Source organism: Caretta caretta, chromosome 3, assembly GCF_965140235.1.
Source record: "Caretta caretta isolate rCarCar2 chromosome 3, rCarCar1.hap1, whole genome shotgun sequence".
In the NCBI taxonomy this organism is placed as follows: domain Eukaryota; kingdom Metazoa; phylum Chordata; order Testudines; family Cheloniidae; genus Caretta; species Caretta caretta.
In genome coordinates this window covers 172,091,292-172,113,284 of record NC_134208.1, presented here as the reverse complement: position 1 = coordinate 172,113,284, position 21,993 = coordinate 172,091,292, and the positions used below count along the sequence as shown (strand labels likewise).

The 21,993-nt window shown below is 43.7% G+C and overlaps 1 protein-coding gene across 4 annotated transcripts in view; it reads right to left on the bottom strand.

Moving 5' to 3' along the window:
* Positions 1-21,993, bottom strand: part of MTA3 (metastasis associated 1 family member 3) — a 264,399-nt gene that overhangs the window by 99,869 nt on the left and 142,537 nt on the right. For all 4 annotated transcript variants that reach the window (XM_048843021.2, XM_075127129.1, XM_048843022.2 and 1 more), the window contains exons 11-14: positions 21,121-21,179; positions 11,676-11,800; positions 10,398-10,549; positions 9,291-9,513 (exon numbers count right to left, since the gene is read on the bottom strand). In XM_048843021.2, coding sequence (XP_048698978.2) covers positions 9,291-9,513; positions 10,398-10,549; positions 11,676-11,800; positions 21,121-21,179 — 559 coding nt within the window. The remainder of the gene's footprint in view (positions 1-9,290; positions 9,514-10,397; positions 10,550-11,675; positions 11,801-21,120; positions 21,180-21,993) is intronic.

Below are 21,993 nucleotides of genomic sequence, written 5' to 3'. Positions count from 1 at the left end.
TGTCTTTCAGTTTCACATAGCACTTGACTGGCCCTTCCTTTCGCTGCAGACACCACCAGGGACCCCATACTTGTGCGTGCGCGTACAAATATTCGAACCCGCTACTTCTACTCTGCCCTCTTTGAAGTGGGGGCCAGAAAAGGAGTTTGCCATAGGGCCTTGACTGGTCCCAACACCACCTCACTGATGGGCAGGGCCACTTTGGATAGAGCTGCAGCAGCCAGGATATCAATAAGGCTATGTGATGTCTCTTGGAGCTCCTAAAATTTCCAGGCCCAGATTAGTAGCGACTTGCTTCAGAAGGTCCTGATGAGCCCTGAAATCATTATATGGAAGCAGGCTGCTGGGACCTGCGACAGCCTTGTCTGGGGAGGACGAGGAGGAGCTCCTTCCTCTTCCTTGACTGTGTCCACTGGAGGCATCTCCTGGACGTTGGTACCAAAGTCGTGGTCCGGTGCTGAGTGGAAAGGAGCCATAGCCGGTCTTTCGGAGACCATCGAGTAGGAGCGGTGGGAGGACGAATCTGGTACTGAGGGAAACCTCCAGGGGTTCCAGTAGGGCCACAGCATAGGACAGGTGCCCACTGTAGAACCATCGCTGAAGCTGGTGGCACGTAGGCTGGGTACCAATGGTGGGTTTTTGGTGGTACATAAGGTTTACCTTCAGAGGCTGAGGAGGATTCTTCTCTCGGCAACCACAGGGGAGCAGTACCCGCTTCTGCCTCCATATGGTGCCAGGGTTCCAGGAACTGGTGGTGTGTCAGAGATCAGGACACTGGGATCAGGTGGTGCTTGCTGGGGGACCTGGTGCCGGGAAAGTGCCTGATACACCCCGTTCCCTCCTGCTTCTGGATGTTGGAGCTAGTGGGCGCCCCAATGGAGTTGGCAGGACTGGAAGAGAGACGGACCCTAGATGCCTGAAAAGCCTCCAGGGTCGATGGTACTGTCAGTCCCCTGGCATCACGGTGGCTTCTTAGTGTTGGCGGAGGGTCCTACACTAGAATCAACACCCTTTACAGAGTCAACAGTGCTGACATGGGTCTGGGGGAAGAAAAGTGGCCCAGCATGGGTCTCATTAAACTGCCTTCTCCCTGCTTATCTCTCTCTTCTACACAGGTGAGCACCCTCTCTCGGCGTGCTGCTTCTTGTGCTTCCTCCTTAGCACCAGAGATGGAGAACGGTGCCTGGAAGAGCTTGGTGTCAGGGGAGCACTTCACACGGATGCTGAAGTACTCGGCACCAAATCAGAGTGGCTCGGCTCTGAGGGCAGCTTCCATGAGGCTAGCCTTCAGTCTGAGGTCCCTGTCCTTTTTAGTGCAGAGTCTGAAGTCCCAACAGATCTGACGCTTGTCCTTCATGTGAGTTTCGCCTGGGCACTTTAAGTAGCTGGAGTTCAGGTCACTCATGGGCATAGGCATGCCACAGGAGGCACAAGACTTGAAGCCTGGGGACCAGGGCATGCCCAGCCCCTGGGGAAAAGAAGTCCCTGTACAATAGCGTAACTAACTAAACTGTATACACTACGCTATGATAACTATGAATGTAGAAAAAGTCTGAAAACCACTGGGAAGAAGCCTTGCTGAAGCAAGGAGGATTGTTCCAGCAACGATCATGGGCAGTAAGAAGGAACTGAGACAGTGTGTGGTCCGAGGGCCCCAGAGGGCACTAGAGCCAACCTAACGGATACAACTAAGGGAAAAATCTCCAGCAACAGTGCATGCGGCATGCGCACACACCTAGCATGGAATGAACATGAGCAAGTACTCAAAGAGGAATGAGGTATATTATATATCCTCCATCTTACAGTGGCATGGAACTGATTGCGTTCTCCCTAGTTTATTTATGAAAACCCCATCAGACAAGTTGATTGTCATGACCAGCACTATTCTATTATCCCTGGCAGGAACAATGCTTCAAAACCTCAGTGAATCATGTTCTACCGGATGGATGCTGCACTCTCTTATTTTCTGGTACCCATTTCCTGAGTTGAATTGGGACCTGAATGAACCCATTGCATTATTCCCAGCTGGCATCCGACGTAGGGATTGCTCTGCCTGGTTCATTAATGCAATCATTAATCCAATAAAACCTGGATTTTTGTTCTGTGACACCACTTATTTTTCTTTACATGGGTCTTCATCTTTATGTTAACATTCTTCTGAGTTGGAAAACCTGTACCTGACAACATTCATCCCCCACCCAGGCCTATATCTGACTTCCCTGGAACCACATGTCTACATGCATCATGAATCCAAGATACATAGAGTTGGACGGTTTCTGTAGTTTTTTGAAGCTTTCTCTCTGTCCAGACCACTGATCAGAAAAATTGCCTGGCAAGAGATAAAAGTGAATTTCCTTCTTTCATAAAGCCAATATTAATATTGCCATGACCCTGGAGGAGATCCTGGTGGCATTTTTAGATCAAACAGTAATGACTGATGTTGGGGTGGGAGGAAGCTTCTATTCATATGCAAAACTTAGATGTCTGTGAGATGGTAAAATGGAAATGTGCAGATAAGCCTCCTTTAGGAACTTATTCAGATGTTTCAGGCAGAGCCCTGCTCTGTTTGTTCCTGATACTCTGAGGCTAGAAATAGGATGGGAAACAGGTTGCATTGCTTCGTTCTGAAGTAGGTTATGGATGATTTCGTTCATATCCTGGCATTTCCATGGGTTACTTGAAATTGGGAATGAGCCAAAGTTGTTCCAGTGATTCATGCACAGCTACATAGGGTAATCCCTCTGAAAAATGTCCAGTGACCTCATTTTGACCAAAGTTATAGATAGCCATTTGCTCCCAAACTGAAAGAGACTGGCACCAACCAGGAGTCTAACTCCAGATAAGGCTGGTTGGGAGTTATGCAGATAGCTCTGAGGAAAAAAAGGCCGATGAGACCTTGCCTCACCTTCATACCTCACCTCAACACCTTCCACTTGTTCTAGCTACCACTTGCAAAGAGGTATTTTCTCCTGTTGTACATATCTAATGGTCCCATCTGTCATCAAAATCCTTTCTACAGCATCTGGCAGCAGCCAGGATTGTAAATCTACTTTTCCAATGACTCTGAATAGCTTCAGCTTTCCATAAAATTTCCCAGGAACACCTAAGAGAACTCATTTGCTTGAGCATCTGCTCTCAAGGTCCAAACCCCCACATATTTCATAGAATCATAGAATATAAGGGTTGGAAGGGACCCCAGAAGGTCATCTAGTCCAACCCCCTGCTCGAAGCAGGACCAATTCCCAGTTAAATCATCCCAGCCAGGGCTTTGTCAAGCCTGACCTTAAAAACCTCTAAGGAAGGAGATTCTACCACCTCCCTAGGTAACGCATTCCAGTGTTTCACCACCCTCTTAGTGAAAAAGTTTTTCCTAATATCCAATCTAAACCTCCCCCACTGCAGCTTGAGACCATTACTCCTCGTTCTGTCATCTGATACCATTGAGAACAGTCTAGAGCCATCCTCTTTGGAACCCCCTTTCAGGTAGTTGAAAGCAGCTATCAAATCCCCCCTCATTCTTCTCTTCTGCAGGCTAAACAATCCCAGCTCCCTCAGCCTCTCCTCATAAGTCATGTGTTCTAGACCCCTAATCATTTTTGTTGCCCTTCGCTGGACTCTCTCCAATTTATCCACATCCTTCTTGAAGTGTGGGGCCCAAAACTGGACACAGTACTCCAGATGAGGCCTCACCAATGTCGAATAGAGGGGAACGATCACGTCCCTCGATCTGCTCGCTATGCCCCTACTTATACATCCCAAAATGCCATTGGCCTTCTTGGCAACAAGGGCACACTGCTGACTCATATCCAGCTTCTCGTCCACTGTCACCCCTAGGTCCTTTTCCGCAGAACTGCTGCCTAGCCATTCGGTCCCTAGTCTGTAGCTGTGCATTGGGTTCTTCCGTCCTAAGTGCAGGACCCTGCACTTATCCTTATTGAACCTCATCAGATTTCTTTTGGCCCAATCCTCCAATTTGTCTAGGTCCTTCTGTATCCTATCCCTCCCCTCCAGCGTATCTACCACTCCTCCCAGTTTAGTATCATCCGCAAATTTGCTGAGAGTGCAATCCACACCATCCTCCAGATCATTTATGAAGATATTGAACAAAACCGGCCCCAGGACCGACCCTTGGGGCACTCCACTTGATACCGGCTGCCAACTAGACATGGAGCCATTGATAACTACCCGTTGAGCCCGACAATCTAGCCAGCTTTCTACCCACCTTGTAGTGCATTCATCCAGCCCATACTTCCTTAACTTGCTGACAAGAATACTGTGGGAGACCGTGTCAAAAGCTTTGCTAAAGTCAAGAAACAATACATCCACTGCTTTCCCTTCATCCACAGAACCAGTAATCTCATCATAGAAGGCGATTAGATTAGTCAGGCATGACCTTCCCTTGGTGAATCCATGCTGGCTGTTCCTGATCACTTTCCTCTCATGCAAGTGCTTCAGGATTGATTCTTTGAGGACCTGCTCCATGATTTTTCCAGGGACTGAAGTGAGGCTGACTGGCCTGTAGTTCCCAGGATCCTCCTTCTTCCCTTCATATTTGCATGAAACAGATTTGTATCTCTGTCTTTTTCAGTGAGAAGACCTTACACGAGGGAATTTTTAAACTGAGACTAGCTATACCTGCAACCGTGTCTACTCACATTAGCACTGCTTGTTGAAGCATGCAGAAGCACTTTGGGTGTCAGTTTGACACTTGTTAATTTATTTTTTCTTGTTGACCTGATGCCACCTGAGAGCTCTGACACTCAAAGGAGGGGCTGAAGTGAAGCCTGCCTGGTTGTAACTGCCTGTGAAGGGCCTGGATAGCGAGGAGGCCATTCTTTGAAATAGAAGTCTCACCCAGGTAGTAATGTTGAGTTCTCACCCACAAATGGCCACATCTACCTGTGGCAGTAACACTAGGATGAATTTGGACTTATGCTTACTGAGACACCTTCTGGCTTCATGAAACCGAGGCCAGGAGGGATAGAAAGAATATAATGGTGAGTCACGAGGCCTTTTACTGCCTGCTTGTTCTTACAAATCTGGGCTGCTGTCCCTCTCATCAGCTCTTGGGGACAGGAGGTGGAGGTGGGTGGGGGGGAGAACTTGGCAACCTGTAGCGGAAGCTGGGAACAATAACTTGGACATCAGGGTACGATGACCTCTCATAGCAGCTGATGGAGATAGCCTAGTGGAGCCAATCTTTACAATCCTGCCTGGCTTTTTTCCTACCCAGGAGAAGGGAAGGAGGTGACCAGTCCACTCTTGGCTGTGAGGATGAAGCGCACTCTGCTCACAGAGCTGGCCAAGCTCCTCAATGAGAAACTCTATGGTGGGGGGAGGGGAGGGGAGGCAGAGATAAAGGCCTCTCCTTTGGCTTCTCTAGGCCTATCTCAGTCCCTGAAGCCTGCAGGGGCATGAGCTGCTGCAATGCCTCAGAAGAGAAAGCAGAGTTGAGGGGACAATCTCTCCAAAAGACAAATGCAGCCCTGGGATGGGGTAAAGGTTCAAAAGGACAGAATATTAATATTTAAAGTTGCTGATTTAGAACCTGATCTTGAAAGGTGCTGGTCAATCTCCCCACTTCATAGGTAGAAGCCTTTAAGGATCACCCTTGTGCAATGCATATTTTTCTCTAGTTTAATTTCTCACAGGTATGCATATCTAAATTCTATGGACATTCCAAACAATTCCAAAGACAAAACTCAACAAAAGAATTAAAAATATATTCACTACATTTCACACACTGACACACAAAACCTTCTTGACCACCAGAAGGGAAGAGTTTGACTTGTGAACCTGACTACTATTTCTGCCTTTAGGGGCAAAAAAATCCTCACTAGAGACCGAGGAGTTCTGCCTATCCTATGCCAATAAGCCAAGACTTAGGAGCGAGGATCCTACACAGATGCTATCCTTAGCAAAATATGGCTTCTTTTACAGCTCTCAGCAAAAGCTCACCTCACCATTCACACACAGCCTATTCCCACCCTGCCTGAAAAGAAACCTTGAGAGAACAAAAAGAACAGGAGTACTTGTGGCACCTTAGAGACTAACAAATTTATTTGAGCATGAGCTTTCGTGCTCTTATGCTCAAATAAATTTGTTAGTCTCTAAGGTACCACAAGTACTCCTGTTCTTTTTGCAGATACAGACTAACACAGCTGCTACTCTGAAACTTGAGAGAACCGTACAGTTTAGTGGACAGTTCACGGAATTGGGAGTCAGGCAATCTACCTCTGTACCTGGCTTTCACCTTTGCTTGCCCTCCACCTGTGTCTGTTTAAATTGTAAACTTTTTAATGTGTGTCTGTACAGTGCCTAGCAAGTGTGTCCTCTGTTGCAATTTCTAGACTACAATACACTACCACAATACAAATAAAAATAAAATCACATGAACAGGTGAGTCTTGCAGAGTGTCAGAAGGGTCATTACATCCAAGCTTTGGCAAACCAAGATGAGAAGGCAAATTCCAGAGCCCAAGACCCTTCAGCCCTTTAATGCCTTTCCACCAGCAACCTGCTACTTTGGCCAGTAGGCTATTAGCTTGAGTGCCTCAGAAGATCACAACAGCTGCAGTACCGTACAAGGGTGTTATTCAATATTATAGCTGGTGACTCATTCATGGTCAGCACAGACATTAACTGCTGTTAATCAATGTATCTATGCCCCCACATAAAAGTGAATGACATTACAGTTTCTTTCAAAACCAATGAAACAAAGGCTCAGAACAGAGGCTGTTAAATTGTAAAATAAGAATCAATCAAGTGCACTATCACAGAGAAACACATATAAGTCACCGTAAGGAAGAACCACCAACTGCAAGAAACTCATATTTTATCGCAACTTAAAATTATGTGGCCTATTTGTTATTAGATAAGATTTAATGATGTGCAAGACAGTTCCAAGGACAAGCAATCTGGATGAGGAGTACTATGCTCTTATGCACAGAAGATATTATTGGAGAAATACAATGTAAAAACAATATTACACACACACACACACACACTCTTTGAACCCCACTATATCAAATGATTTGATGGTTTTTTAAATCCTGTTCAAAAAAACAATCAGTTACTGTGGGGTTTTTTAAATCTTTTCAGGGCCAATCAGGGTGGCAGAATACAACAGACAGAACAGAGATGCAATTTTTCCTTCAGGTAAAAACAAACACTAATGTCAGTGTTTACAAAAAGATCTTTCAGGCCATGATTTTAATTTGTAATGACACTTTTTCAGGCAAAAGAACAAAGCACTCAAGACACTCTTAGTCTTACGGAAGAACAGCTATTTCCTTTTCAGAAGTTCTGCTTTTCATTTCCTTTGTTTTAAAAATTTGAATTGTGTATAAAGTAATGTCCCTTCTAGGATGATGATTAACAGTGAGATGAACCATTTTGTTTTGTTTCTTCAAACAAGAAGAAATTCTACAGCTCCTGTTAAATCCACAAAGTAGAGGATAAAATCAGAACAAGGAGGGATAAAGGTTCAAAATTCTCTATCAAAAGTGAATCCAATTCTACAGCAAATTTCCCCCCCAGGCTTTCTTTAGAAATTGGTGCCAATTTACATCAATTTTAAGAGAGACATTTTTTCCTCTCATCAATGAGTTGTTATTCTACTGGTTCTTGAATCTTTCAAGTGATTTGCTGTAATCTTTATTAAGGATAAAAAAAAAAGTAAACACATTTCAGCCTTCATCAGCCTCTCCTACCAAAATTGAAGCACAAAGCAAAATCATTCTTGCTTTATTTACACAATGGGTGAATGCTTCTCCTCTTACAATGTTTTTAACTCCATTGACTTTAGTGGAGTGGCTCCTTATTTACATCAGTTTAAGGAAAAGGAGAACCAGGCCCAGTGAGACGGGCATGAGTAAAGCAAACAGAAGTTGTTGCTTAGGCTCAATCATGCGAACACTTACCCAGGTGAGTAACTTTACTCCCATGATCAATCTTATCAAGTTTTGGATGTTTGCAGGATTGGATCCTGTTGGAGTGTGGGAAACGGAGAGGAAGTAAAAATAACCCAAGAATTGATTTAAACCCATGATTTCTTTATCATGAAGAGTAAAACATTAACATCCCAGTGTAAAACCCCAGGGAAAAATTATTCCTTATTTTTGTCTTAATCCAGTAACTAGACTTATAAAATCAATTCTAATTCTCAAAAATTCTCTCTTCAATAAAAACGTTAGTAACTGTGCCAGGACGGCTGACCTAATCTTATTAACTCTTTCTCTGCTAGATCTGATGTTACGTGAGATGATGTGGTAGTGTATTCCATACTGGGGCACCAAATGCAAGCTTTGAAGATACTGTCCCATGGAAGTCGAGAAAGTTAGTCATGTGGCATCTGCGTTAAATTATACATTTAGGACCTGATCAAAAGCCCAGTGAAGTATCCAGTAACTTCAGCGGATGTTGGACTGCACTCTAAACACACAGGAGCATACAGAAGCCATTAATTTACTACCTTTTCATTTGTAACATTCTCAACCATTTCTCATATTTTCACCTCCAAAAAGCTATTTAAGTTCACTCTGGCTAAATAGGCTTTCATTAAGTTACTAATGCAGCAAGGTTCTTTATGTTTTGTTGTGTTCTTATAAAACAAAAAGCACAAAAACAGTATAGAAATATGTGTAAAACTAAAATTTAAGAATGGATGAAAGAAGTAAAACGTTGGTGAAACAGTAAGTGTGGCCATCATGATCTTTAGAGCTTAAAAATATTAAATGGACATAAAAGGTAAGATTCTGCCATCTTTCTTATGTGATGAGCAGTACCTTACTCCTTTAATAGTCCAACTGAAATCAAATTGAGTAAGGGTAGTAGAATCTAGCCCTGTATCTTTAGTTGTGAAAAACAAAAAATAAACGCTTTAAAAGCAAACTCATATTTCACCGTATCTTGTAGGAAATATGGCTTGTGTGTTACAGAACATGCACACCAGTTTCCCATAAGATTTGCTGATACTAGCAAAAACATTTATGACAGTATGTGATATAGGTGGATGAGAAGATGATGCTCTTTCTTAATTAATTTGCAATATCCCCTTTTCAATACCCACTTCATTCATAAAACTGGCTTGAAATCTTTCCTCAACAGATAGTCTTTGTCTAAATTTGTTGGTGATACACTGGACAAATGTAAACTTAGATCTTGGAGGGAAAAAATAAAACAAAAAAAGAGTTGTAGACAAGAAATGTTTATTGAAAAAGAAAATAAAATGAAAGACAGAAAATGGTTGGAAGCACAGCACATTAAGCTAGGAATTTAAAAACATCTTACATTCTGCCCTAATGGCAGCACAGTTAATAGGGACAAAGGGACGTCTTGCTGCCTGCCGCAACCGGAGGGTATTTTTGCAGACCTGACGGGCAAGTTTTGTCAAACACGTCGTGTGAAGGAAGAAGGCTTGGCGCGTTTTCACCGCAGACTTTGGACTACCAGTGTTACGGACTGGCGTACCCTGTGTAGCCTGGCGTGACATATGAGTTCTAATACGGGGATCCTGTAAAAAATCATAAAATACACACAACTAAAACGCAACAAAAACCACCACAAGAGTCTCAAACAGCTACCAAAAATCCCGTTACCAATGGTGAAATATAACAAAAGACATCTAAAATTCTTTAATAAAATTACCAAAATTGAGAGAGAAATGAAGAAATTAGCGTATTTCCCCACACAATTGAAGAAGAAACATTGTAGGTCATTTTGCTTGTATTTAAGCATCAGAAATAACCACACAGAATTCACTCAAAATTTGGAGAAGTCCAGAGGACTAATGATAGGAATAGGAAATACCATATAAAAAGATCTGAGTTTTGGCATTTTATAGATACCAACACCATTTGATTGATAAGGTGACATTGGTCACCCACCAGAGATGCATGAAGGAGGACTTTTTATTTTTTTTAATTTAGGACCCTAGTCACAAGGAAAGTTGGAGGGTGAAATTAATCTCTGTAAAAAGACAGCTCAAGACCTATGCACCATTCATTAAAGACTTCAAAAGCAGACTTCAGTAATGCATAAATCTTGTGCTGGATCTCTGCTCAGATGTGACTTTCACTCAGGTTCCACTGAGTACCGTGGGGCGGATTTTGCAAGGGAGTAACTTTATACAAAGGAGTAAATGTTTGCTGTCCTGGTCCTTTAGACTGTAAAACATAACGGGCCAGTAAAACCCTAAGTCTCACTCTGTGTTTTGTAAAGCACTGAGCACAGTCAAACCCGAAATAAATATTAATAAACTCAATACCACAAAAAGTATAAAATGTTCCGTTTCTCAGCACAGGCTCAAGAAACATTACATGCCACATTTTAAAATCACAGTAACTTCTGAGAAACGTGTTACATTTATAGCAGAAACATTTGCCTACATAATCCTACCTCTGTGGTTTGACAGGGAGAGAGTTTCTCTTCTTCTGTCTGAGTTGGCATTTTTAGGCCACCATATTTCTTCCAATAAATCCAGCAAGATGCACACAATCTACACTGCATGTTAGGGGGACCCCAAGAATACCACTGATGAGACTGTGTGGCTAAGAATGAGAAAAAAAAATACAGCTGAATTGATGTATGTTGCATTACATATAATAAATTTAAGAACACTATATGCTATTACTATTCCTCGAGCATTATTAAAAGAAGTACTACAAATCTATCAGAGTAAAAAACAGAACTTATTTTAAGGTGATTTAGAGGTCTTATAAAACAATTAAAAAAATTTAAGGGAAAAAATAATCAACTTCCCTATCAGTTTTGAACTTGAGATCCCTAAACATTAGGAAAAGACTAATTTATTTCCTCCGTTTTCAATGAAGTAAAAGAAAACAATGCCCCTGAACCCAGAATAGGTCAAAACTTTTGGTTTTTTTATGTATCATACAAAACTAATGTTTATGGACCTGATCCCAGCCCCCATTAAATCTACTTTTGAGTAGACCTATAAACTGGCCTAAATGAAGAGCTTTGCACAGAGAAATCTCCCATCTGGAAGACAGTCAACCATATATTTAATTTTGCTTTCTGTATGGAATATTGTTAAAATTGCATTTGGTGTTCATGATAGAGAGGTGAACAGCGAGGGCACTTTTTATATAAGCTTAGTCACAACTCTAAAAATATATCTCATCTCTTTTTAAGTCCTCAATCTCTTTTGAGCTGAGACCACTACCTGTCCCAAATTTTGTCATATTCTCTCTCATTTGTGCCAAGTTCTGTGGTGAGGTTTGCTATATAGAAAAGTCCACTAGGGACCATCCTAAACTCACAAAATGCATTTGCACTTGTGACTAAAGTCAGGATTTGAATACAGAGCTCCAAAGAGAAAAGATCACTGTACCAAGTCCAGCACATTACCTTGAGTCCAGCTCCCAATCCACCCAACTATTACAGTTTTTAAATAGGTCATAAACTTGGTCTAAAATATTGAAGTTAATCTATTATAGTGGTGTAGTTCGGATTTAAGAGTTAAATATGCAGCATTTCTCAATTCTAACTATCAAAAAGAAATCAACCTACACTTTGCTTGGAATGTGGTAACAGATTCAACAAATGCATCTGTTTTATCAAAGGGTGCAAATTAATACTGGCAAAAAACCGCGCCACAAATGTTCAGATGACATCCGCACTCTTAAAATTCACACACAAAAAAATCTTACTTACCATAGCAACTTTCACAAGCCCGGCCTATTAGTGAGGTCTGTGCCTGATAAGATGCTCCCATAGCTCCATTCACTGCACCTGGTTTCCCGCTGTTGCTGGATAGTTGATTGGGATTTGGTTTGTTGCTTTAAATAAAATAAAAAGTAATCTCTCAGAAAATATTTTAATAACCAGTTAATTAACATGAGCAAGATTTCATTCTATGTTTCTGGTTTATGAACTACACCATCTGTAACAAATTCTTCTGAGTAACAAAATTTATTTCTATGTTTCTCTAATAAATTGTTTAGCTTACAGACAAAAACAAGCTGATTATATAAACAGCTGATGAAAGGCTTTGCAAGACTAAGGTCTACATGTAAAATGCTGGAACACAGGTCATCACTGAGTTCTACATAGTGCATTTAGCCTCCCTGCAACACATAATGCTTTGGAGATATCCCACTGCACAGAAAACAAAATGTTTTTCCAGAAAACCAAAATTTATCTTCACACATGAAGACAAGGCTGTGCTGAAAAAAAAAATGGTGAATTTTCCACTGCGACAAATGTGTGAAGATTTATAACCTGTAAAAGTGATACATTTCATATAGTTTCACCACCCACAAACCCCAAAGTCCACTGAATAGTGGAAATGACTAAATTCCTGAATTACCAGCAAAAATCTGTTTTTGCTAGCAATGAAAGACATTCGCTCTCAATATCTTTGATGATCTAATTTGCTCTCCCAACTGGCCATAGTAGCCAAAGGAGCAGAGGATGGTAGAAACAGACCTGTTCTTTCTTCCAGTAGCAGAAGGTTCTTTGCTGAGTACCTCTGCTCTTTTCTTTAAACCTTGTGCTGCTTGGGGACTTCCCAATAACTGTAGTCTCGAGTGCACAGTGGACCTCTAAAGCGCCAGAAAGCACAAAATTTGAATATATAGAGGAAGCCCTAAGGCAGTACCGAGTTTAAAAAGTGGATTCTAATAGACAGGGTCCAAAAATGACTGGCATGTGTAAAATAATTTTGGGATGTGGAGTGGGGAGGGAAGTAAACAAGGGCTCGTTTGGAGAAGACCAATTTACCAAACCAATTTACATAAAAGCATAAGGGGATTTGTTATTATTTTGTTGATAAAAAAGTGGTATATAAGAGCTAAGCAGCATTATTATTATTGAACCAGTCTGCCCATCTTTCATTTTTACATGTGAAAATGGGTAGCCTCGCACAGACCTACTTGCCAAAGCAGAAATAAAATTCTCTCTCTTATTCAACCTAATATTGTACTAAGAAAAGGCACAAAACGTTCACAAAGAAAAAAATATTAATGCATACACCAAATGCTAAACTCAAAATAAGGAACATTTAAAAATAAAACTGAAAGCTATTGTTTGTAGGGTGCTGCTGTGCTAGTTCCAAGCTATGAGAGAAATAAGGGGGCTGAGATAATACCTTTTATTGAACGAACTTCTGCTTGTAAAAAGAGAGACAACCTTCCGAGCTACACAAAGCTCTTCTGCAGGTCTGGGAAAGGTACTCCCAGCGTCACAGCAGAACACCCGATGGAACAGAGTCGCAAAGCGATCACTCCATATCTGACCTCTCAGCCCTCATCCACAAAGGAAACCTGCACAGCACTTTCAAAAGACAACCCTAGGAGCTTAAATTCATAACTTCGCTAAACTCTAAAAATCATGGACTCAGAGACACTGGTTTTATGTATCAAAACAACAATCTGTAACTCACTAACCCTCCTTTGCCCTATGACTGCAAAAGGGGCGACTCATGGGTGGGGCACAAAGGGTCAAGTGCCCCTAGGGTGACCAGATGTCCCGATTTTATAGGGACAGTCCCGATATTTGGGGCTTTGTCTTATATAGGTGCCTATTACCTGCCCACCCTGTCCCGATTTTTCATACTTGCTGTCTGGTCAGCCTATGTGCCCCTACAGCAGCCGGCCCAGGTGGGGAGAGGAAGGGGCGGGGCCACAGCCTCTTCCAGCCATGCGATGCTTCCAGCTGGGATGCTGCCTGGTGCAGCGCAGTGGCTGACTGGGAGAGCACCTGGCTGCGGCAGCAGCAGCAGGCTGCCCTCCTCCCACCCTCAGCTTCTGGGGACAGGAGCCAACTCTGAGCATGGTGCAGAGGACTCTGACTTGCTTGGCCGCTGTCCCCAGAAGCTGAGAGTGGGAGGAGGGCAGCCCGCTGCTGCCGCAACCGGGTGCTCTCCCAGGCAGCTGCGGTGCTGCACCAGGCAGTGTCCAGGAGAGGCTCTGGGGCCGCAGCCGAACATACCAGGGGAACCAGCGCAGCGGGAAGACAGAGCCCGCCCTACCAAGGTAACGTGGGATGGGGAGCGGACAGGGAGATTGTGGGGGCCCCGAGCGGGGAGGAGTCATATGTGGGGGTCATATGGGGAAGTCATGTGCCCCCCCCCTTAACTGGTATCCCCTTTTTGTGCCTCCCACGAGTCGCCAATTCCACCTTGTATTTAGCTGTGACATTCTGATTACTTTCTCCGGACCTGAAGAGCTCTGTGAAGCTCAAAAGCTTGTCTCTTTCAGCAACAGAAGTTGGTCCAATAAAAAAAATATTACCTCCCCACCTTGTCTGAAATAAAAAGGATGGTATTCTAACCAGGAAGTACATTTCTGATGGAGTGAACGTGTCATTACACGAGCATATACCAATTAAGTAAAAAAGAAGATTCTGCTCTTAACTACATTTGTTGGGAGGAGCAAAAAATTCCAACCTTTTATTAGTTTAAAGTAAAGTAAATTCGCTGAGGAGAAGGGCATGAAGCAAAGAAATTTAGGGCCTGATTTAGTAGTTCTTTGTTCAAGCAATATTCCCATTGATTTCAACACGTTTTTCCTGAGTAAGGACTGAAGGATTAGGCCATAAACCAGTGTTAGTGTTTTGGCTCTCACACCCCCTCTCAGCACTGAACTACTACTGAAGTCACTGGAAAGAGCTTAGCCCTGGTCTACACTAGGACTTTAGGTCGAATTTAGCAGCGTTAAATCGATGTAAACCTGCACCCATCCACATGATGAAGCCCTTTTTTTCAACTTAAAGGGCTCTTAAAATCGATTTCCTTACTCCACCCCTGACAAGTGGATTAGCGCTTAAATCGGGTCGAATTTGGGGTACTGTGGACACAATTCGACGGTATTGGCCTCCGGGAGCTATCCCAGAGTACTCCATTGTGACCACTCTGGACAGCACTCTCAACTCAGATGCACTGGCCAGGTAGACAGGAAAAGAACCGCGACCTTTTGAAGCTCATTTCCTGTTTGGCCAGCGTGGCAAGCTGCAGGTGACCATGCAGAGCTCATCAGCACCGGTGACCATGATGGAGTCCCAGAATTGCAAAAGAGCTCCAGCATGGACTGAACTGGAGGTACAGGATCTGATTGCTGTATGGGGAGAGGAATCCGTGCTATCAGAACTCCGTTCCAGTTTTCGAAATGCCAAAACCTGTGTCAAAATCTCCCGGGGCATGAAGGACAGAGGCCAGAACAGGGACCCAAAGCAGTGCCGCGTGAAACTTAAGGAGCTGAGGCAAGCCTACCAGAAAACCAGAGGCGAACGGCCGCTCCGGGTCAGAGCCCCAAACATGCCGCTTCTATGATGAGCTGTATGCTATTTTAGGGGGTTCAGCCACCACTACCCCAGCCGTGTTGTTTGACTCCTTCAATGGAGATGGAGGCAACATGGAAGCAGGTTTTGGGGACGAAGAAGATGATGAGGTTGTAGATAGCTCACAGAAAGCAAGCAGAGAAACTGGTTTTCCCGACAGCCAGGAACTGTTTCTCACCCTGGACCTGGAGCCAGTACCCCCCCGAACCCACCCAAGGCTGCCTCCTGGACCCAGCAGGCGGAGAAGGGACCTCCAGTGAGTGTACCTTTTAAAATACTAGATATGGTTTAAAAGCAAGCACGTGAAAGGATTAATTTGCCCTGGTATTCGCAGCTCTCCTGGATGTACTCCCAAAGCCTTTGCAAAAGGTTTCTGGGGAGGGCAGCCTTATTGTGTCCTCCATGGTAGGACACTTTACCACTCCAGGCCAGTAGTACGTACTCGGGAATCATTGTACAACAAAGCATTGCAGTGTATGTTTGCTGGCGTTCAAATAACATCTGTTCTTTATCTCTCTGTGTTATCCACAGGAGAGTGAGATATCATTCATGGTCACCTGGTTGAAATAGGGTGCTTTTCTTCAGGGGACACTCAAAGGTGCCCATTCCTGCTGGGCTGTTTGCCTGTGGCTGAACAGAAATGTTTCCCACTGTTAGCCACGGGGCGGGGGAAGGGTTGAGGGGGTAGCCACGCGGTGGGGGAAGGCAAAATGCGACTTTGTAACGAAAGCACATGTGCGATGTATGTAATGTTAACAGCAAGGTTTACCCTGAAAGAGTGTAGCCACTGTTTTATAAAATGTGTCTTTTTAAATACCGCTGTCCCTCTTTTTTTCTCCACCAGCTGCATGTGTTTCAATAATCACAGGATCTTCTCCTTCCCAGAGGCTAGTGAAGATTAGAAAGAAAAAAAAAATGCACTCGTGATGAAATGTTCTCTGAGCTCTTGCTGTCCTCCCACACTGACAGAGCACAGACGAATGCATGGAGGCAAATAATGTCAGAGTGCAGGAAAGCACAAAATGACCGGGAGGAGAGGTGGCGGGCTGAAGACAGGGCTGAAGCTCAAATGTGGCGGCAGCGTGATGAGAGGAGGCAGGATTCAATGCTGAGGCTGCTGGAGGATCAAACCAATATGCTCCAGTGTATGGCTGAGCTGCAGCAAAGGCAGCTGGAGCACAGACTGCCGCTACAGCCCCTGTGTAACCAACCACCCTCCTCCCCAAGTTCCATAGCCTCCACACCCAGACGCCCAAGAACGCAGTGGGGGGGCCTCCGGCCAACCAGCCACTCCACCACAGAGGATTGCCCAAAAAACAGAAGGCTGGCATTCAATAAATTTTGAAGTGCTGTGTGGCATTTTCCTTCCCTCCTCCACCACCCCTCCTGGGCTGCCTTGGTAGTCATCCCCCTATTTGTGTGATGAAAGAATAAAGAATGCATGACTGTGAAGCAACAATGACTTTATTGCCTCTGCAAGTGGTGATCGAAGGGAGGAGGGGAGGGTGGTTAGCTTACAGGGAAGTAGAGCGAACCAAGGGGCGGGGGGTTTCATCAAGAAGAAACAAACCGAACTTTCACACCGTAGCCTGTCCAGTCATGAAACTGGCTTTCAAAGCTTCTCTGATGCATACCGCGCCCTCCTGTGCTCTTCTAACTGCCCTGGTGTCTGGCTGCGCGTAACCAGCAGTCAGGCGATTTGCCTCAACCTCCCACCCCACCATAAACGCCTCCCCCTTACTCTCACAGGTATTGTGGAGCCCACAGCAAGCAGTAATAAGAGTGGGAATATTGGTTTCGCTGAGGTCTAAGCGAGTCAGTAACTGCGCCAGCGCGCCTTTAAACATCCAAATGCACATTCTACCACCATTCTGCACTTGCTCAGCCTGTAGTTGAACAGCTCCTGACTACTGTCCAGGCTGCCTATGTACGGCTTCATGAGCCATGACATTAAAGGGAAGGCTGGGTCCCCAAGGATAGCTATAGGCATTTCAACATCCCCAACAGTTATTTTCTGGTCTGGGAATAAAGTCCCTTCCTGCAGCTTTTGAAACAGACCAGAGTTCCTGAAGATGCGAGCGTCATGTACCTTTCCCGGCCATCCCACGTTGATGTTGGTGAAACGTACCCTTGTGATCCACCAGAGCTTGCAGCACTATTGAAAAGTACCCCTTGCGGTTTATGTACTCGCCGGCTTGGTGCTCCGGTGCCAAGATAGGGATATGGGTTCCGTCTATGGCCCCACCACAGTTAGGGAATCCCAATGCAACAAAGCCATCCACTATGACCTGCACATTTCCCAGGGTCACTACCCTTGATATCAGCAGATCTTTGATTGCGTGGGCTACTTGCATCACCGCAGCCCCCACAGTAGATTTGCCCACTCCAAATTGATTCCCAACTGACCAGTAGCTGTCTGGCGTTGCAAGCTTCCACAGGGCTATTGCCACTCGCTTCTCAACTGTGAGGGCTGCTCTCATCTTGGTATTCATGCACTTCAGGGCAGGGGAAAGCAAGTCACAAAGTTCCACGAAAGTGCCCTTACGCATGCGAAAGTTTCGCAGCCACTGGAAATCATCCCAGACCTGCAACACTATGCGGTCCTACCAGTCTGTGCTTGTTTCCCAAGCCCAGAATCGGCGTTCCACCACATGAACCTGCCCCATTAGCAGGGCCCATGCTTTCAGAGAAATCTGTGTCCATGTCCTGATCACTCACGTGACCGCGCTGACGTCACCTCCCCTCCCGGTATCGCTCTGCCAGGTTCTGGTACTGCATATACTGCTGGATAATGCGTGTGGTGTTTAATGTGCTCCTAATTGCCAAAGTGACCTGAGCAGCCTCCATACTTGCCTTGGTATGGCATCTGCACAGAAAAAAGGTGCGGAACGATTGTCTGCCATTGCTCTGACGGAGGGAGGGGCGACTGACGACATGGCTTACAGGGTTGGCTTACAGGGAATTAAAATCAACAAAGGGGGTGGCTTTACATCAAGGAGTATTTCAGACAGGAGTTCACGGAGGGTTCCAATAAGAAATGGTGCACCTAAGTAATTGTTCTTATTGGAACAAGCAGGTTGGTCTGGCCTCTGATGGATACATGGCTAGATTTACCTCGCTGCATCTTCTCTGTGAGTGACTGCAGTGTGACCTAGAGGAATGAGTCCCCTAAATGGGGCACGGGGGGAAAGGGGGAGGAGAAGCAAATGAGTACAAAACAAATCTGGTCTATTTCTTGTTTTGATCCACTCCATCTATCTTTTACATCTTTGGCTGGCAGCAGATGGTGCAGGAGGACTGCAAGCCATCCACATCTCATGGCTGCTCGGCAGAAGATGGTACAATAGGACTGCTAGCCAACCTCATCACTTGCCTGCCCGGCAGAAGATGGTACAATAGGACTGCTAGCAATCCATATCACCTGCCTGCTCACCATAAGATGGTTCAATAGGACTGACTGCAGGACTAAAGAGAATGACCTGCTCAAGTCACTCCAAATTTAGTCCCTGCGCCCATGTCTGCGCCCACATCGGCCAGGAGCACCTCGGACATGACGATGATGGCTACGAGTCCTATTGTACCATCTGCTGCCACAAGACAAGGGGTTGCTGCTGCTGTGTAGCAATGCCGTACCGCGTCTGCCAGCACCCAGGAGACATACGGTGACTGTTATCTGAGCGGGCTCCATGCTTGCCGTGGTATGGCGTCTGCACAGGTAACTCAAGAAGAAAGGCGCGAAACGATTGTCTGCCGCTGCTTTCACGGAGGGAGGGAGGGAACGGGGGCCTGACGATATGTACCCAGAACCACCCACGACAATGTTTTAGCCCCATCAGGCATTGGGATCTCAACCCAGAATTCCAATGGGCAGCGGAGACTGCGGGAACTGTGGGATAGCTACCCACAGTGCAACACTCCGGAAGTCGACGCTTGCCTCGGTACTGTGGAAGCACTCCGCCGAGTTAATGCACTTAGAGCATTTTCTGTGGGGACACACACACTCGAATATATAAAACCGATTTCTAAAAAACCAACTTCTATAAATTCGACCTAATTTCATAGTGTAGACATACCCTTAGAGTGGTGGGATCTGGCAACTACCTCCCATGTACTAGGGGAGCTATACAGGACCAGAATACCCCACAAACCAGGCAACCGTACTACAGCTATCTCATATTTATCCACTTTGGTGTTCCTGCAGCTTCTTCTGATGCACTGGTTACTGGCCACTGTCAGAAACAGGATACTGGACTAAACCAATCCTAAATCTGATCCAGTATGACAATTCCCATGTGGGAACACTGCCTACTTTCCCTTAGGGTCAATACTCTCCCGCAGTGCGAAAGGGCTCAAAGCTACACATCCAAGGTGCAACCTACACGTCTCTGTATTGACTTCAATAAATATGCTGCAAGGATGTTGAATGTGAAAGCATTATGTAAGTGCTAATTATTTATTTTTATTATTTACCTGCCAAAACCATCAACGGTAAAATAATTGCGCTACGAATACCAACTGCTAATGATTGCACACTCATATGATTATTCCCAGAATACTGCTCTGACTTTAGGATGTCATAAATGATCCATCATCCAAAATTATTAACATAATTTTTAAACTTTTATTTTATTAGTATTGGTTTAGGCTTTAAATAACACCCACTGAGACATTTTCTAAAGGTTGGATTCATTAAAAGCTAAAATCTATTGCAGTCTATCCACTACCTTGTACTATTAAAACCGCCTTGGATGAGAGTTTGCATGAAAGACACTATATAAAATGAAATTGTACTGTATGTAGTTTACACAGGACTTTACAGAGGTCACACTTTTTCCCGGTATTCTGTTCTCTGCACATGTGCAGAATTACCATTTATGTCAATAGGAAATCCATACACATATGGAAAGTAGAACATAGTGGTGCGGAGTTTAAAGGAGAATTTTGCCCCTAACCCTTGCTAGTCCCACAGCTCTGAGGAAATCATTAATGTGAAAGACATGAATTATTGCTCATTCCCATAAACCACATGTTTACAAAAACAGACCTTTAGCATGAAATTTAAATACAAAAAGCTAAATAATTAAAAACATTATGAGGCTAAAACACAAAAATAAAAATAGTTTGTTAATAGGGCTTAGTTTACAGAGAAGGGATTTAAAGCTGTCCATAGCCTTATCATTTAAGGTCATAGTGTCTTTCTTCTCTTATCACCCTAATTGGTTTAAGAATATACTGTATCAACAAGATAAAACTATAATTGTAAAGTAGAAGTATCTGGTTTAACAAACAATTGCTTAGACTTTGAAATGTTGCATTTATTCACATATGTAACAGCACTCTATACAGATTCTAAAGAGATTACTTGGCAAAATCTGCTTTATAAATGGCAACAAGGGCACATTATGTATATTACCAATCCACACAGCATTTTAACCAGTCTAGTTCTCTTTGGTTTTACTTCTATTTATCTTATTCAAGGAAAATGGTGGACAAGAACAAAGGGATGAATTGAATACAAGGGCCTCACAAAGAGAGCATCATCATCAGTCCTTGCCTTAATCATGCTAGGTGTGTTATAGGCATCCACAATCAAAATCATATGTAAATAATAAGCCGTAGGAGGATCGAAATCTTAGTATCTGTCAAGTTACTGTAATGTATTTGTTTTATCTAGCACACTTACATATATCCAGAGCATCATCAAGTCAGGTCCATTTTCTTTCATTTTTACTAATCTTCTGACAATGGTATGTGCATTTTTTATCTATACATTAGGTCACATTAATCAAAGAGACAAAGTATAAACATTTGCTATACTTACTAGGTTGGGATGTACACTTGTTTCAATTTACTTTCTGCTTCAGCTGCCTTCAGACGTTTCTAATTGAAAAGATGAATGTATTTTTAATACACTATTAATTTTTTATCACTGCAAACAAAATATTTAAAGACAACTTCCACTTGGCTTTTGTATGATCGCAGAGGCCTTAAGTGTAGACCCTAATAACTCAAAACAAACATCACTGCAATTCTTTACTATTTTTAAAGCATAGTATATTCCACTCAATAAAAAATTCACAAACACCAACAAAAATATTACAGCAGATCTAATTTTACAGTACTAAAGAGAGAGCGAGCACGGGAGAGTGCACACAACAGCCAGGAGTCAGCATTCACGTTATAAAATACATAATTCTAGCTCACTTTAGTAGGAGAATATGTATGACTACACTACAGAGACTATAACAGCATAGCTACATCACCATAGCTGTGCCGGCATAACCCTATACAGCTTAGTTGCAGCCTACACTGACAGAAGGGGCTTTTCCATTGGTGCAGGAAGTCCCCTCCCCGAGCAATGGTACCTACGTCAACAGAAGCATTTTTCTGTCAACAAAGCTGTGTCTACACTGGGGGTTAGGTCAGCATAGATATGTTGATCTGCAGCGTGGTTTTTTCATGCCCTGGCTGATGTAGTAATTCGACCTAACTTTTAAGTGCAGACCAAGCCGAAGAGAATTACAGAAGAGTACAGGAAATGGAAAATAATGATGAGTACATGATGAAACTACACATCTACAGCACTTTTGATTGAGCATGTATTTGTTCAATCAAGGCCAAGGCTGCGATTTTCAATTAAGCCTATGGGAGTTAGGTGCCTAGCTTCTTTAGACTCTTCTGAATACTCCAGCCC